The sequence below is a fragment of the Castanea sativa genome, chromosome 5 (assembly GCF_040712315.1).
Source record: "Castanea sativa cultivar Marrone di Chiusa Pesio chromosome 5, ASM4071231v1".
NCBI classification, from domain to species: domain Eukaryota; kingdom Viridiplantae; phylum Streptophyta; class Magnoliopsida; order Fagales; family Fagaceae; genus Castanea; species Castanea sativa.
In genome coordinates this window covers 25,925,175-25,945,664 of record NC_134017.1, presented here as the reverse complement: position 1 = coordinate 25,945,664, position 20,490 = coordinate 25,925,175, and the positions used below count along the sequence as shown (strand labels likewise).

The 20,490-nt window shown below is 31.8% G+C and overlaps 2 protein-coding genes across 2 annotated transcripts; one reads left to right on the top strand and one right to left on the bottom strand.

Moving 5' to 3' along the window:
- Positions 1-588: 588 nt before the first annotated feature.
- Positions 589-2,127, top strand: LOC142633544 (embryo-specific protein ATS3B-like). Its single transcript, XM_075807784.1, has 3 exons — positions 589-967; positions 1,204-1,311; positions 1,713-2,127. Exons 1-3 carry the CDS (start codon positions 851-853, stop codon positions 1,974-1,976), a joined length of 489 nt encoding a protein of 162 aa, XP_075663899.1. The 5' UTR covers positions 589-850; the 3' UTR covers positions 1,977-2,127.
- A 4,867-nt stretch (positions 2,128-6,994) lies between these two features.
- Positions 6,995-17,634, bottom strand: LOC142634063 (wall-associated receptor kinase-like 8). The gene is made up of 3 exons (XM_075808333.1): positions 16,075-17,634; positions 11,752-11,871; positions 6,995-8,254 (listed from the first exon to the last, which is right to left on the bottom strand). The coding sequence occupies exons 1-3, from the start codon at positions 16,994-16,996 to the stop codon at positions 7,056-7,058; spliced, it is 2,241 nt and encodes a 746-aa protein (XP_075664448.1). The 5' UTR covers positions 16,997-17,634; the 3' UTR covers positions 6,995-7,055.
- Between the last annotated feature and the right edge of the window lie 2,856 nt (positions 17,635-20,490).

The window sequence follows — 20,490 nt, the reverse complement described above, 5'->3', positions numbered from 1 at the left end:
GAGACTTGAGAGACCACTAACTAGCCAAACATTTGTCATTTTCCTTGAAATGTTTCCTTCTTAAAAGGGAGACAGCTGGAAGACCCAAACTTGTTTAATCTTGCTCTGTTTATTTCAACCTTTTGTGAATGTAGTTTTTCACTCTTTTTTTTTTATTAATTTGTTAGTATCAGAAAAAAAAAAATTTGGTCAATGATTAAAATATGACTCATTTTGAAGTTACTATTAAAAACAATTTTATCTTATTTTGAAGTAACTACTAAATATAGAAAAATGAGATAATTTTTCACTTTTTTTTTTTGTGTTTGGTAATATAAAAAAAAGGCAACTAAAAGAAATTTTATTTTTGGTCAATGAAAAACACTATTAAAGTATGACTCATTTTGAAGAAAAAATGCTACCACATTTTAAAGTCACTATTAAACTTTTAAAAAATGAGATAGTTATGCTTTTTTGGAAAGCATTAAAGTCGAAACAAACATAGTCAAATATTAATGTAAGAATTTAAGACGTAAATTCTAGTTTGTTATTCTTCGTTTCCCAGCTGACTTGGATAAAGATAAACATACGTTTACTTGTGTTCATCCAAAACCAGAAGTCCCTGTCCAAAAAGACTGACTTGGATAGAGATAAACATGATTAATTTATTATTGTACCTCGTAAAACTCAGAATTCGTATAATAAATTAGACAAGCCCCAAAGAGGACGAGAATTTGACTGATCTACCCTTGGTTGCTAGAAAGCTCTCTACTCTAGTCTTCATATATTATGTACCTTTAGGATATTCCAAAGATCATACTTCTCCTCACATAGTCACACCTGGGATATAGCTCATAGGAATTTAGAGGAAATGATGAAGGCAGTGACTCTTCTGCTCTTTTTGGCCTTCCTCTTCACATTCTCACAAGCCAAGTCAATCATTCCTCAACCCCAGCAGTTCAGATCCTTCAAGATCATCAATACCCAGGTATGAAAATGCTCCTTAAAGATTCCCACATGGTGCTTTGATCTTTTCCTAAAAAGATAGATCCCTTCAGAGCAAGAGTTTTTCTTTTTTTCTTTTTTTGGTTCAAAAAACAATGGACTTTAGACAGACAAGGGTTAACTTGAACAAAATTATTTTCTTCCAGTGTAAAAACCAAAAAAAAGTTATGTCACAATTTTTAAGTTATTTCTCTAAAATAAATACTAATTTTCTTGTAGAATTTAAAGAGCTGCTCCTACACAGTATCAATAACGACAAGCTGTTCATCAACCAAATATACAAGGGATCAAATCAGTCTTGCATTTGGTGATGCTTATGGCAATCAGGTTCTTCTTAACTCACTGTACACATTACATACATTAGTATAACATAAATGCATTTTTCTCTTCTATTTTTTTTTTCTTTTATGCCTAAATATAAGTACATATACCCGTACATAAAATAATTCATGCATAAATGTAGATGCGAGTAAGTTCAACAGACCAAGTCTCTTATCGTCCAATACATAAAATATTTTGGATTTGAATCTCGCATATACCGAAAATTGTTTTGATTGATGATAAAAGAGCAGTCATGACAGGTATAGATGTATGTACATGACAATTTTGTGTACATTAATTTAAGTAGATGCATGTATGCATGTCATGAGAATCCAGAATGGATAATTAATTAATTGTGTAACTTATTACCGTTTCTTGGATGTAATTACCATTTGTTTGATGATCAGGTGTATGCACCAAGACTGGATGATCCATCAACAGGAACGTTTGAGAGGTGCTCTAGAGATACATTTCAGATATTAGGACCATGCTCATACCAAATCTGCTATGTCTACCTTTACAGGAGTGGATTCGATGGTTGGATGCCTGAGAAAGTGACAATCAATGGTTATTACACTAAGTCTGCTACATTTTATTACAACACTTACATTCCTGATGATGTTTGGTATGGATTCAATCTTTGTAATGGAGCTTCAGTCAGTACAATGTAGGAGGAGAAAATGTTTCTCTCTATTTCATTTTGGGGCTGGTCAAAACTGATTTCTGTTTGGTCTTTTGATCTTTTCTATCCCTCTCTTGTCTTGGGTGCTTAATTAGTGACATGAACAAAATAAATCATGAATAAAAGTGTTCATTATCATATGCAAGTGCTTTTGAGGAAGCAACAATACAATTTCAACACAGTTTGGTTGTCATACTTTGAGTTTCTGTAATTTTTCATTGAGTATAATTTTAAAAGTTTGTGATGTTGAGCAAATAAAGAGTTATCATGCTTCTATCAAAAAAAAAAAAAGAAAAAGAAAAAAAAAGAGTTATCATGCTATCGACAACCTTGCTGAATTATTTGCATTAATTTGGAAGAACCCAATACAATTATTAGCATTAATTACTACGAGTACAGAGTGCATCACTACAGTAAGATTCTGTCCACTTGATAAATCTGATTTATAGTCCACCCGACCACCCCCTTGCCCTTGTACATGTGCGTAGCCAGATATAAAGCCGATTGATATTGGGAAATTCAAAAAGAGCATCTCCAGCTATAACAAACCAATTTTATCTTAAAAAAAAGCACCAATGACAAACCAATATGATCTAAAATATGGGAAAAAAATAGTGAGCCTAAAAAATCATTTAGATCTTAACAAATTGAAAATAAATTAATATATAAAATTTTATTGTATTTAGATCTTACTTAGAGTTCACTTAATAACAATAATTCATATGTTGATTGTATTTAAAAACAATAGATGATTTCTAAGATTAATTTTAACAACAATAATTATTATCTTTATCATCTATATATATAATAATAGGTAAAACTGAGAGAAAATTCAATTAGATTTCAAATTGGAATTAAATTAGAGTATAATTTTACGCCATGTATCCTATCTAATCTAAGTTTTTAAATTTTTGTAACAAGTGGGTTAATTTAATATAAAAATGAGATTTCAATTAGAGTTTAATTTTGTAACATGTGTCCCATCTATTCTAAGTTTTTTAATTTTTATGTCAAATAAGTTAATTTAGTCACTAAATTAACTCATATTGGATTCCTCATTTTTTACACTAAATTTTAGTGTAAAAAACGAGGAATCCAATATAAGTAAATCATAAAAAATATATATAATTTTTGAATGATTTTATATTTATGAGCATTTTTTTGTATAACTAAAAACAATTTAAATTTATAAGTCATATATATATATATATATTATAGCCAAAGTTAAGAGAAAATTCAATTAAATTCTAAACTAAAGTCTAATTTTGCGCTATGTGTCTCATTTAATTTTTAAATTTGTGTTTCAAGTGAATTATTAGGTGCAAAAAATAAAGAGTTTAAATTCAATTAGATTCCAAATTGAATTTTAATTGGAGTTTAATTTTATGCATGTGTTCCATCTAATTTTTTAACTCTTGTGTCAAGTAAATTATTGAATGCAAAAACAGAAGAGTCTAGATCTATTTAGATTCTAAATTATATATATATATATGTAATTGTGATTATTTTTAAATGTATCCGTGCATATACACGGGGTTACACACTAATATTAATAAACAATATGCAGTGAACTTATAGTTTATCTTATATGAGAAACGCTATGTTCATAATATGCTCATAATAAAACCTAAGTGACAGATTATTACTAACTGTTACTGATGAGAAAAAAAAAAAATTTAGTAGTGAATTTAAATTAGAACTAATAACAACTTATAACCTAAAATTTATTGAAAAAAGTATTATAAAAATGTTGTAGATGTATTACTCATCTTTAATTCTCTTACTAGTACATACTATGAAAAATTTTGTAATAAAAAATCACGTAGACCACAAGATTCACTTCTTCTTTTTTACCCAAAATACATCTTCTTATTGACCCCCTAAAAATATATCTTAGACCTGCAGATGAGTGGGTTGAATGAGTTATATAAATGCCCATGAAACAAATTAATTTTTCTAACCCAAAAATACTATTGACTTTCTTTTTCTTTTTCTTTTTTTTTTTTTTTTAGTGGGTGGAATTTTAATGAAACTTTTTTTTTGGCAGTGGGTTTAATTTGAATGAGTTACATAAATGCCTATGAAACAGATTAATTTTTTAATCCAAAAATACTATTGACTTCTTTTTTTTTTTTTGGTAGTGGGTGGAATTTTAATGAAACTTTTTTTTTTTTGTGTAGTGGATTGAATTTGGATGAGTTATATTTTTTCTAACCTGAAAATACTATTGCCTTCTTTTTCTTTTCTTTTTTTGTAGTGGGTGGAATTTTAATTAAACCTTTTTTTTTGCACACACAATTTAACTCAAAAGACCTAAGTCTAATGAGCATGTACTCAATTATGTTATATTAACCACTTGTTCTTCTCATCATTATTTAATGTAGAATTTCACTCACATGTATATACCCAACGAATAGGTTATGTGTAATGCTCTTGCTATAGAATAACCCATCGTTTTGTGCTTACACCAAGTTCCAATTGTTCAGACACAATAATGGGTTCTCTGAGAATGATTTAAATGTTTTATGTAGCTACTTCGAGTGTTGGCAAAATGGCAATAGAATTTAATATGCCATTTAAATTGCAGAGCGGGATTAAACATCTATCATCGACGATACTGCGTTGAATGGATGGGGGTTGGGCCTTGGGCTTGGGAGCCAACTGGACAGGAGCCAATCCAATCACATTGCGTGAAGGGCAGAGGCAAATTTTCCTCACTCTATCAATCCAAAGATAATTACCAAAAATTTGTAAAGATACCACTCACCAAACTGCTGGCACTCTACTCGAACAGTCGAACTTAGTTAAAATTAAATTTACATTCTGTCCACCACAATGCTTTTGCTTTACACTGATTTGATCATCATGTTGTTATGCTGCTATTTGGCCATGATAGAGTATTGCCTTAAGCAGGTATGCTATCCAAATTCCACCTCACTATGACATGACCATGCATACATACATATATTTAAATATTGTCATTTTGTGGGATAGATACTGGCCAGGTACACTCTTGTACACCTCTGTAACATTATAGTCTTGCATACATGCATCCTCCCCTTTCTCATGATCTCTTTAGCCCATGATGAAATTCTACAGGTATGCTGCCAAAATTATGTCTTAACCCTGGTTTCCTAGTTTTCCATTAAAAATCAAGTTTTCAAAAACTTAAAAAAAAAAAAAAAAAAGCAATTATGTTGCCAAAATCTTGTATTAAAATTGATTTCCTGATCTTCATTTAAAAAATCTGATCTTCCAAAACTCTCTTTTTAAAGTAATTATGTTGCCAAAATCCTATCTCATTAAATGATTTTGATCTTCCAAAACTCTCTTTTCAAAGTAGAAATTTTTTTTATTAATTATATTTTAATTCCAGATTTAAGGTTTCTCCTTTTTCAAAAATCCCATCAACTAATGAAATCATGAAGGAGGCTCCCCTTTGTGTAATCACTTGGTTCAAAGCTCAACAATCGAAGAACCACATTATTCACAACAGAAAGATTTTCAGTTTTTTTTCAGCATTAATTCTTGCAAGTCACAGGCCTCTCAAAAAGGTTTTTACGCTCCGTTTGTTTCAATTGAAAACTTTGTGTAAAGATAGTTTTCCTTATTTTTCAGTATTTGGTAGCTTAAAAAAAGATGAGTCAAATGAAAACTATCTTTGATCAACATAAAAAGTATGGCTTATTTTTAGAGATTGTTTTTCATTAATTTTTTTTGGAAAACAACTATATCTCACATTAAGCTAAATAAGGGAAGTTAAGAGGTTGTTTTTTAACTCATATAAAGTTGCTACCAAACATTGAAAAATGAGATAGTTTTATAGAAAATACTTTTTAGAAAATAACTCATTTTCTAGAAAACATTATTGTTGAAACAAACAGAGCGTTAATGTAAAACCATTTCTTCCTTTAAGATCAAAACCATAAATATCTAAACACATTTATTATTCTCAATGTATGCAAGATATCATGGGAGAAAGTGTCTATATATATATATATATATATATATATATATATATATATATATATATATATATATATATATATATTTTTTTTTTTTCTTTTGCATTGTACATATTTTTAAGAGCATAGTGGAGTGCTTAATACCTTCTCACTACAAAAAACGCGTTTTTGGGCCACGTTTTTGTAAAATGCAGTTACAGGGGGTATTTTGAACCGCGTTTTCCAAAAACGCAACTCCACCCCTAGACGTACAGCCGTGTTTTCGGGTGTTGAGGTTACACGGCTCCAAGGATTTTTTTTTTTTTTCATTATGTTTGGAGCCGCGTTTTCAGGGTCTATAGCCGCGTTTTTGAAACACGGCTATAGACCCCGTTTTTTGTAGTGTCCCCACACTTAATCTAACCCCCGAACCTGTTTTCTAGCTCTAGACATTTTTATCTTATTTGGTTATAGAAACTAAATTTGGAAAAGCCCACTTTTTAAAATTTTAGTGATCAATCACACCTTTAATAAATCCCAATGATTGATAGCGACTCCAAACACTCACTTTCCGCACAGTAGCACCACGAGCGCAATTAGTGAAACCAATGCACACACAAGATGGATCGTGAGAGAGAGGGACTGACATTTTGTCTCTCACACATACATTGTCTCACCCATCTTCAAAAAATTCATCATTAAAACCCTTGGAGTATGATGTCAGGGTTTTCTAGCTTGCGTTGGGTTGTTGACAATTAAAACTTGTCTTGTTTATAATGGACATCTTGTTGGGGAAGAATTCTCTCGTAGTGGTTTTCCTTTTGGAGTGTTTTCCATCAGTTTTCTACTTCATCTCTATATTGTGCATCTATTGCTTTATGATATGGTGCAAGTTGGTATACAATTAATTACTCTACTACATAATACACAACTAGGGTCTAAACTTCCTATTCTATTTCTTCTTATAATTGAACCTAATTCCCCAAATATGACTCATAACATAATTTCTTACCCAATAATTCAAAATGAACCTATACATTTACCGGTATATTGTCCACACGCCTAAAAGAAGTTATAATAGTTTACAACAAGGGAAAATAAAAAGTGCCAAAACAGAAAATTTATTAATCAACGTGAGATAAAAGTGGAAGGACAAATGATGATGAAGGTTCACCTATTTCTAAACTTGAGCTTGATAAAATAGAAATGTCATTCCAAGGCAACATTTCTTCATTTCTAACATAATCAAGCTCTTCAAAATTTGGTTGATCAAGGGAAATTTTTTGAACTCCCTCTAACTCCATCATGATCTCTGTCATCGTAGGTCGTTTCTTTCCATACAAGTGCAAACATCTTTGTGCAAGATTAGCAATTGCCATGACTTCATGTTGATTACCATGCTTCCTTACTTGAGTATCAAGTATGTCAAAGAGACAGTTTTGTTTTACTGAATGAATGAAATATGTAGATAAATTTATCTCTTCTTGTGATCTTGTTGAAAGAACTGGTTTTTTTCCAGTTAAAAGCTCAATAAGGACTACTCCAAAACTATAAACATCACTTTTTTCTGTAAATTGACTTGTTTGAAAGTATTCTGGATCTAAGTACCCAAAAGTACCATATACTAGTGTCGTTACGTGAGTTTGGTCAATGGCCACTGATCTTGAAGTTCCAAAGTCTGCTACTTTTGCTCTATATTTGTCATCGAGGAGTATGTTTGAAGATTTTATATCTCGATGGTAAATTGGTAGTGAAGCTGCCGAGTGTAAGTAAGAAAGAGCTCCTGCAACTTCTGTGGCAATTCTTAAGCGCACATCCCATGTTAGTAATGGAAACTCTTCATTCTCTTCATGAATGTACTGAAAAAGTGTCCCATTGGGAATAAATTCATAAACTAACAAAGGAACTTCTGTCTCTAAACACCACCCAAGCAGCTTGACCACATTTCTATGGTTGATTTGGGAAAGAATGATAATCTCATTAATGAATTTTTCAACATTCCCCTTATCCACTGTGTTACACTTTTTAATTGCCACAATTCTTCCATCAGCTAACATTCCTTTATAAACTGTACCTTGGCCACCTCTACCAAGTATTCTGTTTTTGTTAAAATGATTGGTCGCATTTTTCAACTCCTTTGAATTGAATAATTTTGTCTTTTGAACAGTGCTGTCATTTGAAGATAATTGTTGTTGTAATAATAAGCCACCATTCTTTTTGAAGAATTTTTGCTTGAGCTTGGTTTTGTTTCTTTTCTTTATCATTCTGTACAAGCACCATATAATAGCGAATAGAAACAATGCCCCAAGGCTTGAACAAATAACTGCACAAGTCAAGAAAATTAAATAGAAATATCACATCAACCTAAATTCGGATTATATAAAATTATGAATAAGTGTGAAATAGATTTGAACAAAAGTACAATGAATTGTAAATATCTTTCTCATGTTTTAAAAGAAGTTACTTTTTTTTTTCTTTTTTTACATTAACATTTCTCATAATATTTTAGAATATAAAATGGTGTTAACTACTAATTAATTTCTTAGGAAGAATAAAATTTATTATTTTTGTTTTATGGAAAAAATTTTTATACATGAAATTTATTGTTAGGTACTTGATTTTTCATGCAAGTCTCTTGTGTTTTAAGGGGCTTATGAGCCCAACAAAAATTTCCCCGTTGCATGGCTCCAGCTAACTTTGCAACATGTACCTGGCAGTCCTACCTTACATGAGCTTAAACACCTAATTGGCGAATTCTTATTATAGATTATAAAATTTACTACCAAAAAAAATTGTATAGTAGTGCTCATCAGTAAAATCAGCCTTCACTATTTTCTAGGACTAATTAAATACTTCACTCATTTGATTTCTCCTTTATTTTCTTCCATTATTCAAATACCTCACATCTCCTGTTATATGTTGACTTTGATTAAAGTATGATGTCAAATTTTTTATCCCTTTTTAGTGAACAACGACTGAAAAAGATGAGCTTGTCCTCTCTTCTCTCACCACATTCAAGCTTACTGTAAAAATCTATATCATAATAGATTAAAAAATCTAAATTGAAATGAAGAATTATGCATTTTTATTGAGAGAAATTGTCTTTTCAAGATAGATTTGTAATATTAGATAACAGACAATCATATTATGATTTAGAACATTTTTAAGGTAACAAAAAAAATACATGTAAGAAAAATGAGTAATGCAATTCAGCTAAAAGTCTGAAACTATCAAATTATAAAATGCATGATTTATCTTTTAGTGATAGATTATCAAAAGAACAAAACTTAAAAGCTAATGTACTTCTTCATCTTCTAAGCTTACATAAATTTAGTAAACTAAAAGTGCAAGAAATATGGTTTTTTTTATCCGTTCAAGCTCAGAGAAAGGTAGGATACCCAAGTGGCTTAGTCATTCCCTTCCATGATCCATTGAACAGAGTAAAACCCATAAACTAAGAGTACGATTCTATTTTCCAAGTAAAATAAAAAATAATTCATACAAAAATTTAACTAAAAAAAAAAGCGAATGAATGGATGTTAGAATTGTATATCACCATAGAATTACAATAATGGATAAGAATTTGTGTATAGTCCCTCTTGTCAAGGACTTACGGTACAGCGCCTATCACATAACTATCAGCTTGTTTTTATTTTTACTTTATTCATTTTCTAAATTTATAGTCTATAATCTATGCTAAGTGCCTTCCAACTCAATTGGTTAGTATTATTTTATTTTTTCAAGATATCCAAAGTTTAAATTTCCTTTCTCCTGGTGATTATCAAAAACACTAAAGACATTTAACTTTTGATAAAACTCATAATATTGTGCCATATAGACTTTTGAGACCTCACAATTTTACACATAATTTTTTTTTAATTGATTTTGAATTCAATTCTATATTTAAACCATCCATTAGAAGTTCGGCACATCATATCTGTGGGGGGTAAAAATTCCCGAATAAACATTTGGGTTTTGGGCTTTATTAACGGGTACCAGTTTGTTTTTTTGATTAAGGCCTCCAGGCCCACAAGTCAGTTTGCACTGTAAAGGTCCGAGGAGTTGTCCGAGGAGGAATGTTTCCTCGGACAGGCCCGACAATGACCCCGGGACTTGCCAAAAAGGTTAAAGGCAGAATTTTGGAAAAACTGATAGGTAAGAGGGTGATCCAAGCACCCTCTAGACGCAAGGATGTGATAGAAATATCTAGGAAAAAGATTGCTACTTCCATATTAAAAACCCTGCATCTACCTCCCTGACCGCATTAATAGCGAAATGACCTCTGAACAATAGAAGTCAACCTTCTTGCTATTATTTAAAAACTTCAAGAAGGTGGTGGATGGGACAAGTATCTAAGGGAAAGATTTGTATGACACGTGGATGAACAGTGAAGAGGAAGAAGTATATAAGGAGACAAGAGAGGAAAGAGAGGAGGATGGGCACTTTCTGCAAAGAATAAAATAGGAACTAAGGACTGTAAACTTTGGCCTAGAAAAAGAATATTTATACAAATCGCCATCGGCTTACGTCCGAGGAGATCTATTTGTCATATTTGTTCATCATTTGCACAAATTGTAACACTCTAGCCTGTTAATCGAACTTCCAACATCCCGAGCCTAGATTTCAAACTCATACTCTACAAATTTTATTGTATAAGGGGGTGATCCAAGCACCCTCTAGACGCAAGGATGTGATAGAAATATCTAGGAAAAATGCTGCTACTTCCACATTAAAAACCCTGCATCTACTTCCCTGACCGCATTAAATGGCGAAATAACCTCTGAACAATAGAAGTCAACCTTCTTGCTATTATTTAAAAACTTTAAGAAGGTGGTGGATGGGACAAGTATTTAAGGGAAAGATTTGTATGACACGTGAATGAACAGTGAAGAGGAAGAAGTATATAAGGAGACAAGAGAGGAAAGAGAGGAGGATGGGCACTTTCTGCAAAGAATAAAATAGGAACTAAGGACTGTAAACTTTGGCCTAGAAAAAGAATATTTATACAAATCGTCTTCGGCTTACGTCCGAAGAGATCTATTTGTCATATTTGTTCATTATTTGCACAAATTGTAACACTCTAGCCTGTTAATCGAACTTCCAACATCTCGAGCCTAGATTTCAAACTCATACTCTACAAATTTTATTGTATAAGGCTCATTGGGCCTGAGCCCAATATTCGTTTTTGGGTCCGGGTATAATTGTGCACTTACAATATCTTCTATAAATGCTAGAATATATAATTTTATAAATAAATAAATTTACAATAAATTCTATTCCTAGAATATATATAGTGTACAAGCGCAGTCATAAAATAAATTCTAATTAAGATCTACTATAATTATCAACTTTTTTACTCAAAAATAATTATCAACTTTAATAGTTAGAATAAAAATATTATCATATTATATAAATTGTTACATGCATTACACAAGTTACTGACTAATATTTATAATATTGAAGGCATTTGATTTATGGTCCACCTCAAATATTTTGCCAAATACCTTTTTGAAGCCACACAATTTTACATGTCATTATAATATTTTTTAATTGAATTTAATTTTTTTCCTATATAAATCTAAACTCATCATTTGAATCATGGTACATTATATTTTATTTTAATGGTAGAATATATATAGTTCTTTGTACAAACACAATAATAATAAATGTCTATCAGACTATCAATAACTATCATGATTATCAAATTTCATATTTGGACTAAAAAAAGTGAAAATAAATATCATATTAAAAAAATTTCGTGCATCACACCGAGTTAAATCAGTATAAGGCATACCTATAACGGTTAAAAAATTGACATACCTATAATGGCTATCTTCACTGGAGATTTTGGCTTGTCGCAATGGTAGCTACCTGGTATATTCACACAATCCGACTTGTTGGGACATTTATTGAGTGTCTTGCTTTCGCATTCGTTTATATCTGATTAAAATATATAGGAAAGCAAATTACAAATTAGAATCAACAGCCAACAGATACTTTACAACTAATGCCCCTGCCTCAATTGAAAGAAAGAACATTATATTACTTTCAAAAGCAATATTAAAAATAAAAAATTAATATGATATTAAGTGTGCATTTGAATGCCGCTTATTTTGCTAAAAACTAAAAATTGAAAACAATAAATAAATAAAAAAATTTAGTTACTGTTCATTGCCTGATTGCACTGTTCATGTCCCATGAACAGTGCAACAGGCGCTGGACTTAAAAAAAACAAAAACAAAACCTGAAAACGCAAACGCAAGCCAAACGAACCTTTCTTAATTTAATAATTTATTCCTCTTCATAAAAATTTGTATATAAGAATTCTCAAAATAAATAAAAAAAAATTGTATAATAAGAAATCAAATCTGGGATAATTACCTAATAAAATCGTTTACATAAGACGTATAGTGGAACTTTAATAGCTTATTCATTCAAAATATCCTTAACAGATAATATATATATATACAAAGAATGTACAAATGTTTAATGAGTTTTCTTTAAAAAAAATATCATTTAACCACCACACATCATTAGTGTAATTATTACTTCATAAGTATAAAGTTTTTGTGGGGTGTGGGGGGACAAGAGTCAGAGTTTAAGTCTCCAAAAGGAAACTTCACACACATATACACTTAGATTATGTTAGAGTAGAATTTCTCCCCTCAATTACCAAAACCCCCCTTCCCTAGAAGATACGGGAAGTGAGGTTTTGGGAGGCTATTGTGGGAGGACTAGAATTCGAGAATATAGACAGATAGACTAAGGACAATGTCAAGAGTACGAACCTCAGAAAGCACTAACAAAACATCCTCGAAAAAATATAAGTAACCCTCTACAGGTACAGGGAGACTATAACGCCTGAGGATCCCGTGGATACCAACATGCCCTCGGGAGACCGAGAACCAAGGGTAAAAGCTGTAGGATGCAAACCGAGGATGAGGAGGAAGATTTATCATCAAGCTAGGAAGGAAGGGAATAGGACAGATAAAACATCCATCACATTTGCATTCAATGATCTGCATCCACTTAGCTAGCCGCATTAATGAGGAAATAACCTCTGAACAGTGTCAGCACAGCTCATAGCCCAGTGGAAACCTTCTAGTAAGGCCTTGATGGGCCTGATGGGACAAATATTAAGGGAATTGATTCCTGACCCTCCGATGTAGGGTTCAGATTCACCTTAGTTGATTATATAAGGCTGAGAAGAACCTAGAAGAAGGGGATTCACTTTCTAGAAATACAAAACCATTTGTAATCACTGTTTACACTTAGACTCAATTAAATCAACTCCAATTAAATCTTTTCCTCTTATTGAGAGTATTCAAGGCTAATTAAGCATCTCATCTCTTCAAAATTAATTATTTGAGCAAAAGTAACAAGTTTTGACTAAAGATTGACTTATATATATATATATATATATATATATATATATATATATATATGGGTAAACTACATATTTAGTCCCTAACCTTTACATCATATTTCAATTTGGTCCTTAACCTTTCAATTGTGTCAATTTGGTCCTTAACCTTTTAATGTCGTGTCAATTTAGTTTTTGTCATTATATATTATATGAAAATTGTTTACATAACAAATAACCAAAATAAAATTTTAGTTTTTTATCACATCAACAGAAGTTAATTTTTTATTTTGACTATTAGACATGTCATTAATTTTCATCCAAAAGATAACTGTAAGGATTAAATTGACACGGTAAAGAAAGGTTAGAGACCAAATTGACACAATTAAAAGGTTAGGGATCAAATTGAAATATAGTGTATAGGATAGGGACTAAATACGTAGTTTACCCTATATATATATATATATATATATATATATATATATATATATATATATATAAATAAACAGATGATGAATACAATGATGACACATGCATGTCCTTTTGTGAAAGCATACGATAATGATAGATGTCAAAACTCTTTCCATTGTCATTTGAATCTCTTAATATGCTATTATTATTTATTTCCTACTATAATATGAAATAATAATGGAAATTTATTCTCTAAACATTTCATAGTATGGATCATGGGCGGATACCCATTCTCAAATTATTATGACTCTACTAAAAAATTTAAATTATTATGATTTGCAAATATGTCCATGAATCCAAATGTATGGTTCTAATGATTTTTTTTTTTTTTTTGGTAGAAAGAATTTTAATGCACTAAACAGAAGAAGAACTACATGACACGCTTATAAAATTTAAAAAAAAAAATTCATTTTCTTTGTTTGTATTTAATAAAAATTAAATTCTAGGAGTAATAAATTTGTCTTAGAGCATTCACAGCAGTGGAGCTAAATAGCTATATTGCTATTTTAGCTCCACTCAAACCACAAAATCCCATACACAGCAGTGGAGGCAAAGCTAAATTTTTTTAGCTTTGCGCTACAGTGCTCATGTATCAATACATGAGCACTGTAGCTGAAAGTTAAAAAAAAAAAAAAAAACTATTTTATTCGGCTTGGATTAAAAAACGCATATCTGAAGCTCATCCTCTCTTCATTTCATTTCATTTCACAGACTCTCTCTTTCATTTCACGCTCTCTCTCCGGAAACCAAACCTCATCCATTTCAGTCTCTCCTTCTCTGAAATCACCGCCCTCTCTGAAGCTCACCGCCCTCTCTGAAGCTCACCGCCGACGCCGTCTTCTCTTCACAGTCGCTCTCTGAAGCTCGCCGCCGACCCACGCCGACGCCGTCTCAACTCTCTCAAGCTCACCGTCGATCAACCTCAGCCCACGCCGTCGAAGCTCTCAACTCTCTCAAGCTCGCCGCCGCCGACCCATCTCGCCCAGTCCTCCATCTCACCGTCGATCTCCATCGGCACCGCCTTCATCGGATTCAAGAACGCCGCGGATTTCGTGGCGTGGCTATGGCTGGATTTGTGATTTGTGTGGGTTTGTTGGTGTGATTTGTGTGATTTGTGCTGATAGTTTTTTTCTGTGATCTTGGTTGGTTGGCAGTGGTGGTGGATCGGTTTGGGGAGTTTTTTTGTTTTGTGTTTGTATTATTTTATTGTAATAGAAATATTATTTTATTGTAATGTTTATATTATTTTATTGTGTTGAAAGCTAAAATAGATGCACTGCTGTAGCATGTTTTGTAAAGTGTATAGGTAAAATAGATAAAGTAACTTTTTGTATAGCTAAATTGCTAAAATTTTAGATCCACTGCTGTGGATGCTCTTAGGTACTTTTGCACAACTGTTATCTTTGTAACTAAGTTTCTATTGCTTAATGCCATATGTGATTTTTTTCTCTTTTCTTTTTAAAGCCTCCACGTGTGATTTTCAAGAAGCCAATATTTTTTTCCACATTGCCTATATGATTTAGAAATTCATAAGATACAACCAAATACCAATAGTTCATGTGAGTTAATTCTTAAAGAAATAAAGAAGCGCAATCCTCTTGCAGCCAAAGAAGAACAAATGCAATTTTGTTCAATTAATAATTGGAGAGAAAATTAAAACACCACACAAAATTTATAAAAAATTAATTAACAATTAAGTATGTCATGTGACAACATTCCAAGAGTTATGTAACTGACACCACCATGCACCTTTGGTAAGGTGGTCACTCCACAAGTATAAATGCTTGTTAAGGGCAAGGGCCGGAATTCAAGTCTTCAAGAGAGAGTTTCACACACATATACACTTAGATTAAGTTAGAGTAAAATTTGTATTTTGAATAAAAAAAAAATGTTATGTAAGTGACATAACTGACAAGAGGAAATAAAAAAAAGGGTTTTCAAATTTTCAATCTATGAGATGAGATCTAATATATATAAAATATTAACTTCCGTTTGTTATATGAATTATACCTTTATTATTGTTCAATGAGTATTATTTTTGTGTAAATATATTTCATAAATTTTAAATAAATATTAAATACATTTTCGTGATATTATTTCAATTTCAGTTATAAAAGCCCATTAAATATAATAGAAAATCTAAATTGAGTTTGACAAATATGTTTGCAAAGTACTTTTCAAAGGAGCATGAAATTTCATTTCATTTCATTCTTATATTCACAAATAAATAAAAGGAGTGAATTAAAGGATTGAAAACTAGACGAATATGCTAGAAAATGAAAGCTAGCTTGTTGGTAACTGCAGTTTACCTTGACATCCCGTGGAAAGATAAGAATTTCCCTGGTATCCCTTAAGGCAATAATAATATTCGGCCCCGTAATCTGTAGTATACCCTTCTGAGTTCCGTCTACGCAGCTCTTTTGGATCCAAGGTAGTAAACTCAGATGCTGTCCACTCCAGCACCACAGGAACGTATTCCAAAAACTGCACATAGTAAGAGAGATCTTTTGTTCTTGAATTCACCCATTTATCATCTGCAAGGAAGGCAAATTTGCATTCTTCACTGGTTTTAATTTCTTCTTTTATTCCTCTGAAACTTGCATTAAATACTTTAATCCCAGAAGGGACTGTGGTGATGCAACAGTTGAAACCTGAGCAGTACTCAAGTTCACTGTCCTCTATCATGCTTTTATCATCGCAATTTGATTTGCATCCAACCACCACCATAGGATTGATGCCGGTCATTGTGGCCAAGTTGTTGCAACCAACCGAAATGAATCTATCCCGATAAGATGAGAAGAAAAAAGGACTACCTGAGATATTCACACCTCCAATATGTCTGGAACTCCTATTCTTACAGTTGGAAGAAACAATTGGCATGTTGACTCGAACGAGTCCCGGATCAATCCAAAAATAATGATTATTATACGGATCAGTAATATTGATTTCCAAGACCTCCATGCCAATTCTGGGTAGGAATGCTTTAGGAGAACCACCAGTTTCATTGCAAACAATTTTGAACCAGTCATTCAAGTAACAACCAGTAGTCTTTCCAAACGGGTATGGAACGTAAATATTTCCACAGCTATCAGAACAATTGGGTTTTGCTATAGGTGCTGCAGCTTCTACTAACTCATAGGTCAGTAGAAGTAAGAAAGTAATTCGCATTACCACTTGCACAACCATTTCTAGGTGTCTATAGTTCAACAAAGCAAACCTCCTGGCCTTCATATATAAACCAATATATGTAGCCTTAATTACCAAGGTTTTGAAATCTGGACCGGACCGGATCGGACCAGACCGTACGATCTGACTGGAAAAACCACGTACTCCTCAGTTTTGCGGTTTTTTAAGTTTCAAGAACCACTCTATGAGAAAAAAATGGGGACCTGTGCGAACCGTGGTCGGATGTACGATTCTGAGAACCGTGACCAGTTTTTGAGGTTCGGACAGTTTCTTTTTACTTTAGCTTTTCCGGTGAATTTTGGGTACATCGGTATGAAGTTATGATCAGATCTAGAAGAAATGAAAAAAAATGAAAGAAAACGAAGAAGAACAAAGATCTAAAGGAGATCTAACAATTTTTGGAAGTGCTTAAGCTTCAGTGATTCACAATCTTCAAATCTGCAGCAGAGAGAGACAGAGAGCTTTTTTTTTTTTTTTGATAATCAAGAGAAGGAACTCTTTTTGATTGATAACACAAACACAAACACAGACACAAACACAAAGAGACTGCTGATGAAAGAGCAAATTGTTGATTGTGGAGAAGAAACCCAGCAAACAGATGTAGGCTACTCCAAGACGAAGACCAAAGTAGAGACAGAGAGCTCACAGAAGAACAAAAAGGGGAAAGATTGGAATAATGAATTTTGGCTTCACTACTTCAGCGGCCAAAAGTAAAGAAAGAGAAGTGTTCAAGGTAGTAGGTAGGGGTAGTTGGGAGAATTTATTGGAGTGCCACGTTTTGGTTTGCTTGTGGTTGAAGTTTTTAATTTTTTATGTTTTGCTTTTATTTTAAAGAAAAGAGCTGATTCTAGTGGGCCACATTGTACATGCAATGCAATGCAAATATCATCCATTCATCACTTAAAAAAAAAGTTGTTATGTCCACAATATTTTTATAATATTTTCACAATTAATTATAAGTGGTTAGTTGTTATTGGCTCATATTTGAACCTAACGCTAAGATTACTTTTTTGCTCCAACAATAACATCCAGTAACAACCTGCCACTTATGATTTGTTGTAAAAATGTTGTAAAAATGTTGTGGACATATCATTTCTCTTAAAAAAATTAATGCATTGGTAATTTTTTAAGTGCCACGTTGCGGACATGCAATACAATTACACAAATACCATATATATTTTTTATTCTAATTATTATACTATTAGATATTATCACAAATTTAACTAATCAACGTAAAAAAAATACTAAGATTTAATATTTCTTAAAGTTATGAATTATGATATAGAAAATACATTTGAAAGATAGATCTCTTTGTTTCTATAAAGGAATAATAGATCTCTATATTTAATTGCACTATTTTAGTTAATTTTTTAAATATTTGTACTAATTTAATATAATTATTTATATTTTAAATAATTATAAAATTAATTATGACGTTATCACGGTTCAACCCCAGTTCAACCTCAATTTGACCTTAAAAATCTTGAACCTCTCCCTTTTACGGTTCAATGAATAGTGCGGGTCTGAAAATCTTGTTAATTACAAGAAAAGTATGTATATCTAGAACCTTGACATGTCAAGGTTCTAGATATACATACTTTTCTTGTAAGTGGACAGAAATTCAAGGCATAATAATCTTCCAACTTGCATGACTTTATTGCATGTGGGTGGAATTTTAATGAATTATATAAATGCCCATGAAAGAGACATTAATTTTTATAGGCTGAAAATATTTTTTTAGTTTTTACATTTTCAGTACAATTAATTTAGTCTATATTATTTTTAACTTACAATCTTTATAGTTAACTCACCAATAAAAAATGTCTATGTGGCACACGGCATGCCCTAGCATACTTGAAGTTGACATAGCTAATAAAATAACAATAAAAAATATTACATCAACATTTAAATTGATAAGTTTCAATAGGAATAACTGCCACTTAGAAATTGTCACCCTCACAATCTGGGTTTTGTGCAAAAATATTTGGCTGGGTTTGCCCCATCATAGCCACTGGATTTGATCCAACACAAAGGCACCAACCCAATTGAGAAACCCTCACCACTAGATTTGTTCTCCCTATTTTTCTTTTTTTCCTTATTTGGTTACGTACCGGGATATGTTCCCCCTCTTATTTCCCTCCCAACCAAGCATATTTTTCTCCCCTATTTTCTCTTTCTCCACAATTAAATGGGCCCTAAGTGGAAAGAAATTCATTGCATAAGAACCACATAATAATCTTCCAACTTGCATGAAGTTATTGCAGTTGGTGGAATTTTCATGAGATATAACTCCCATGAAACAGACATTAAGATCCCTAATTCAACAAACAATATTATTCAACTTCACGTTTTCTCTTCTCCCCAATTAAATAGGCCCTAAGCGAAAAGAAATTCATTGCATAAGAACAAAGATGAGGAACAACACTAATCAAATGGCTCAATGAAATCACTTTTAATTTATATCAATATCAACAGTCTCATAACAACTCAAAATTTTGAACCAAATTTTACAAAAAGATCAACAATCTCAAAACAACCTGCAACGTTATTAACAAAAGAGAGTGAGATAGAGATAAACAATCAACAATCGAAGAGTGAGGTAAAGAGAAATCCAATAGTGGGTTTGGATTATGGCAGTGGCGGCTCTAGTAATTGTTTTTAGGGTGGTCACTAATTGAATTATACAAAATTTAATAAAAAGACAATTTGAATATATCAACGTCACAAAAAAAATACGCAAATATATAAATATTACAATTTTTTTGTTCTAACAAATAAAATAAGAAAAAAATAGACTAATAAAAGATAAAGTGCAAATTAAAAATGCTGATATGAGAATAATAAAGTGACCACAATAGTTTCATAGCAAATCTTATGCAACAAGTTGTTAGCCTAATATTGGTAGATAAAACATGTCAATATTAAATCCTAATTAAAATTAGTAACAGCTTACCACATAAGATTTATTGTGAAAATGTTGTGGATGTAACATTTCTCTTATATTTATTGAACTCATATTCTTATGATTCTCAAGTAAAGGTGTTCAACATTTTTATTAGGGTCGTCAAAATAGGTTAATTTAGTATATAATATATATTTTTTTAAGTATATATATATATATAAATATTTTTTTTTTTTTTCAAGTCCAGGTGGTCATAGAACATATTAGTTTTAAACAATCATTTATATAAATTTTTTTTGACAAGTGAGGGTGGTTCTAGGACCACCCTCACATACAAGTAGAGCCACTAGTGAATTGTAGTAGATCAGCCATGGGTTTGGTGGCGTGGGTGTTGCTTTTGCCTCTCCTAATTCTTGGTCCTTTTCTGCACAACCAAACACTAGCAATCAAAGAAAGGAATGAACCTTCCAACTTCAAACCCACAGATCAACGACCACAAAGATTGGCAAAGATTGAAGTCAGAGATCTGATTGGGAGTTCGGAGTCGAAGATCGACCGACTCAACTCTAGGTGTTGCTAGGTTTTCATCTTATGAGAAATAATGACACCGCATGAAGACTAAGTTTGAATATTTTCC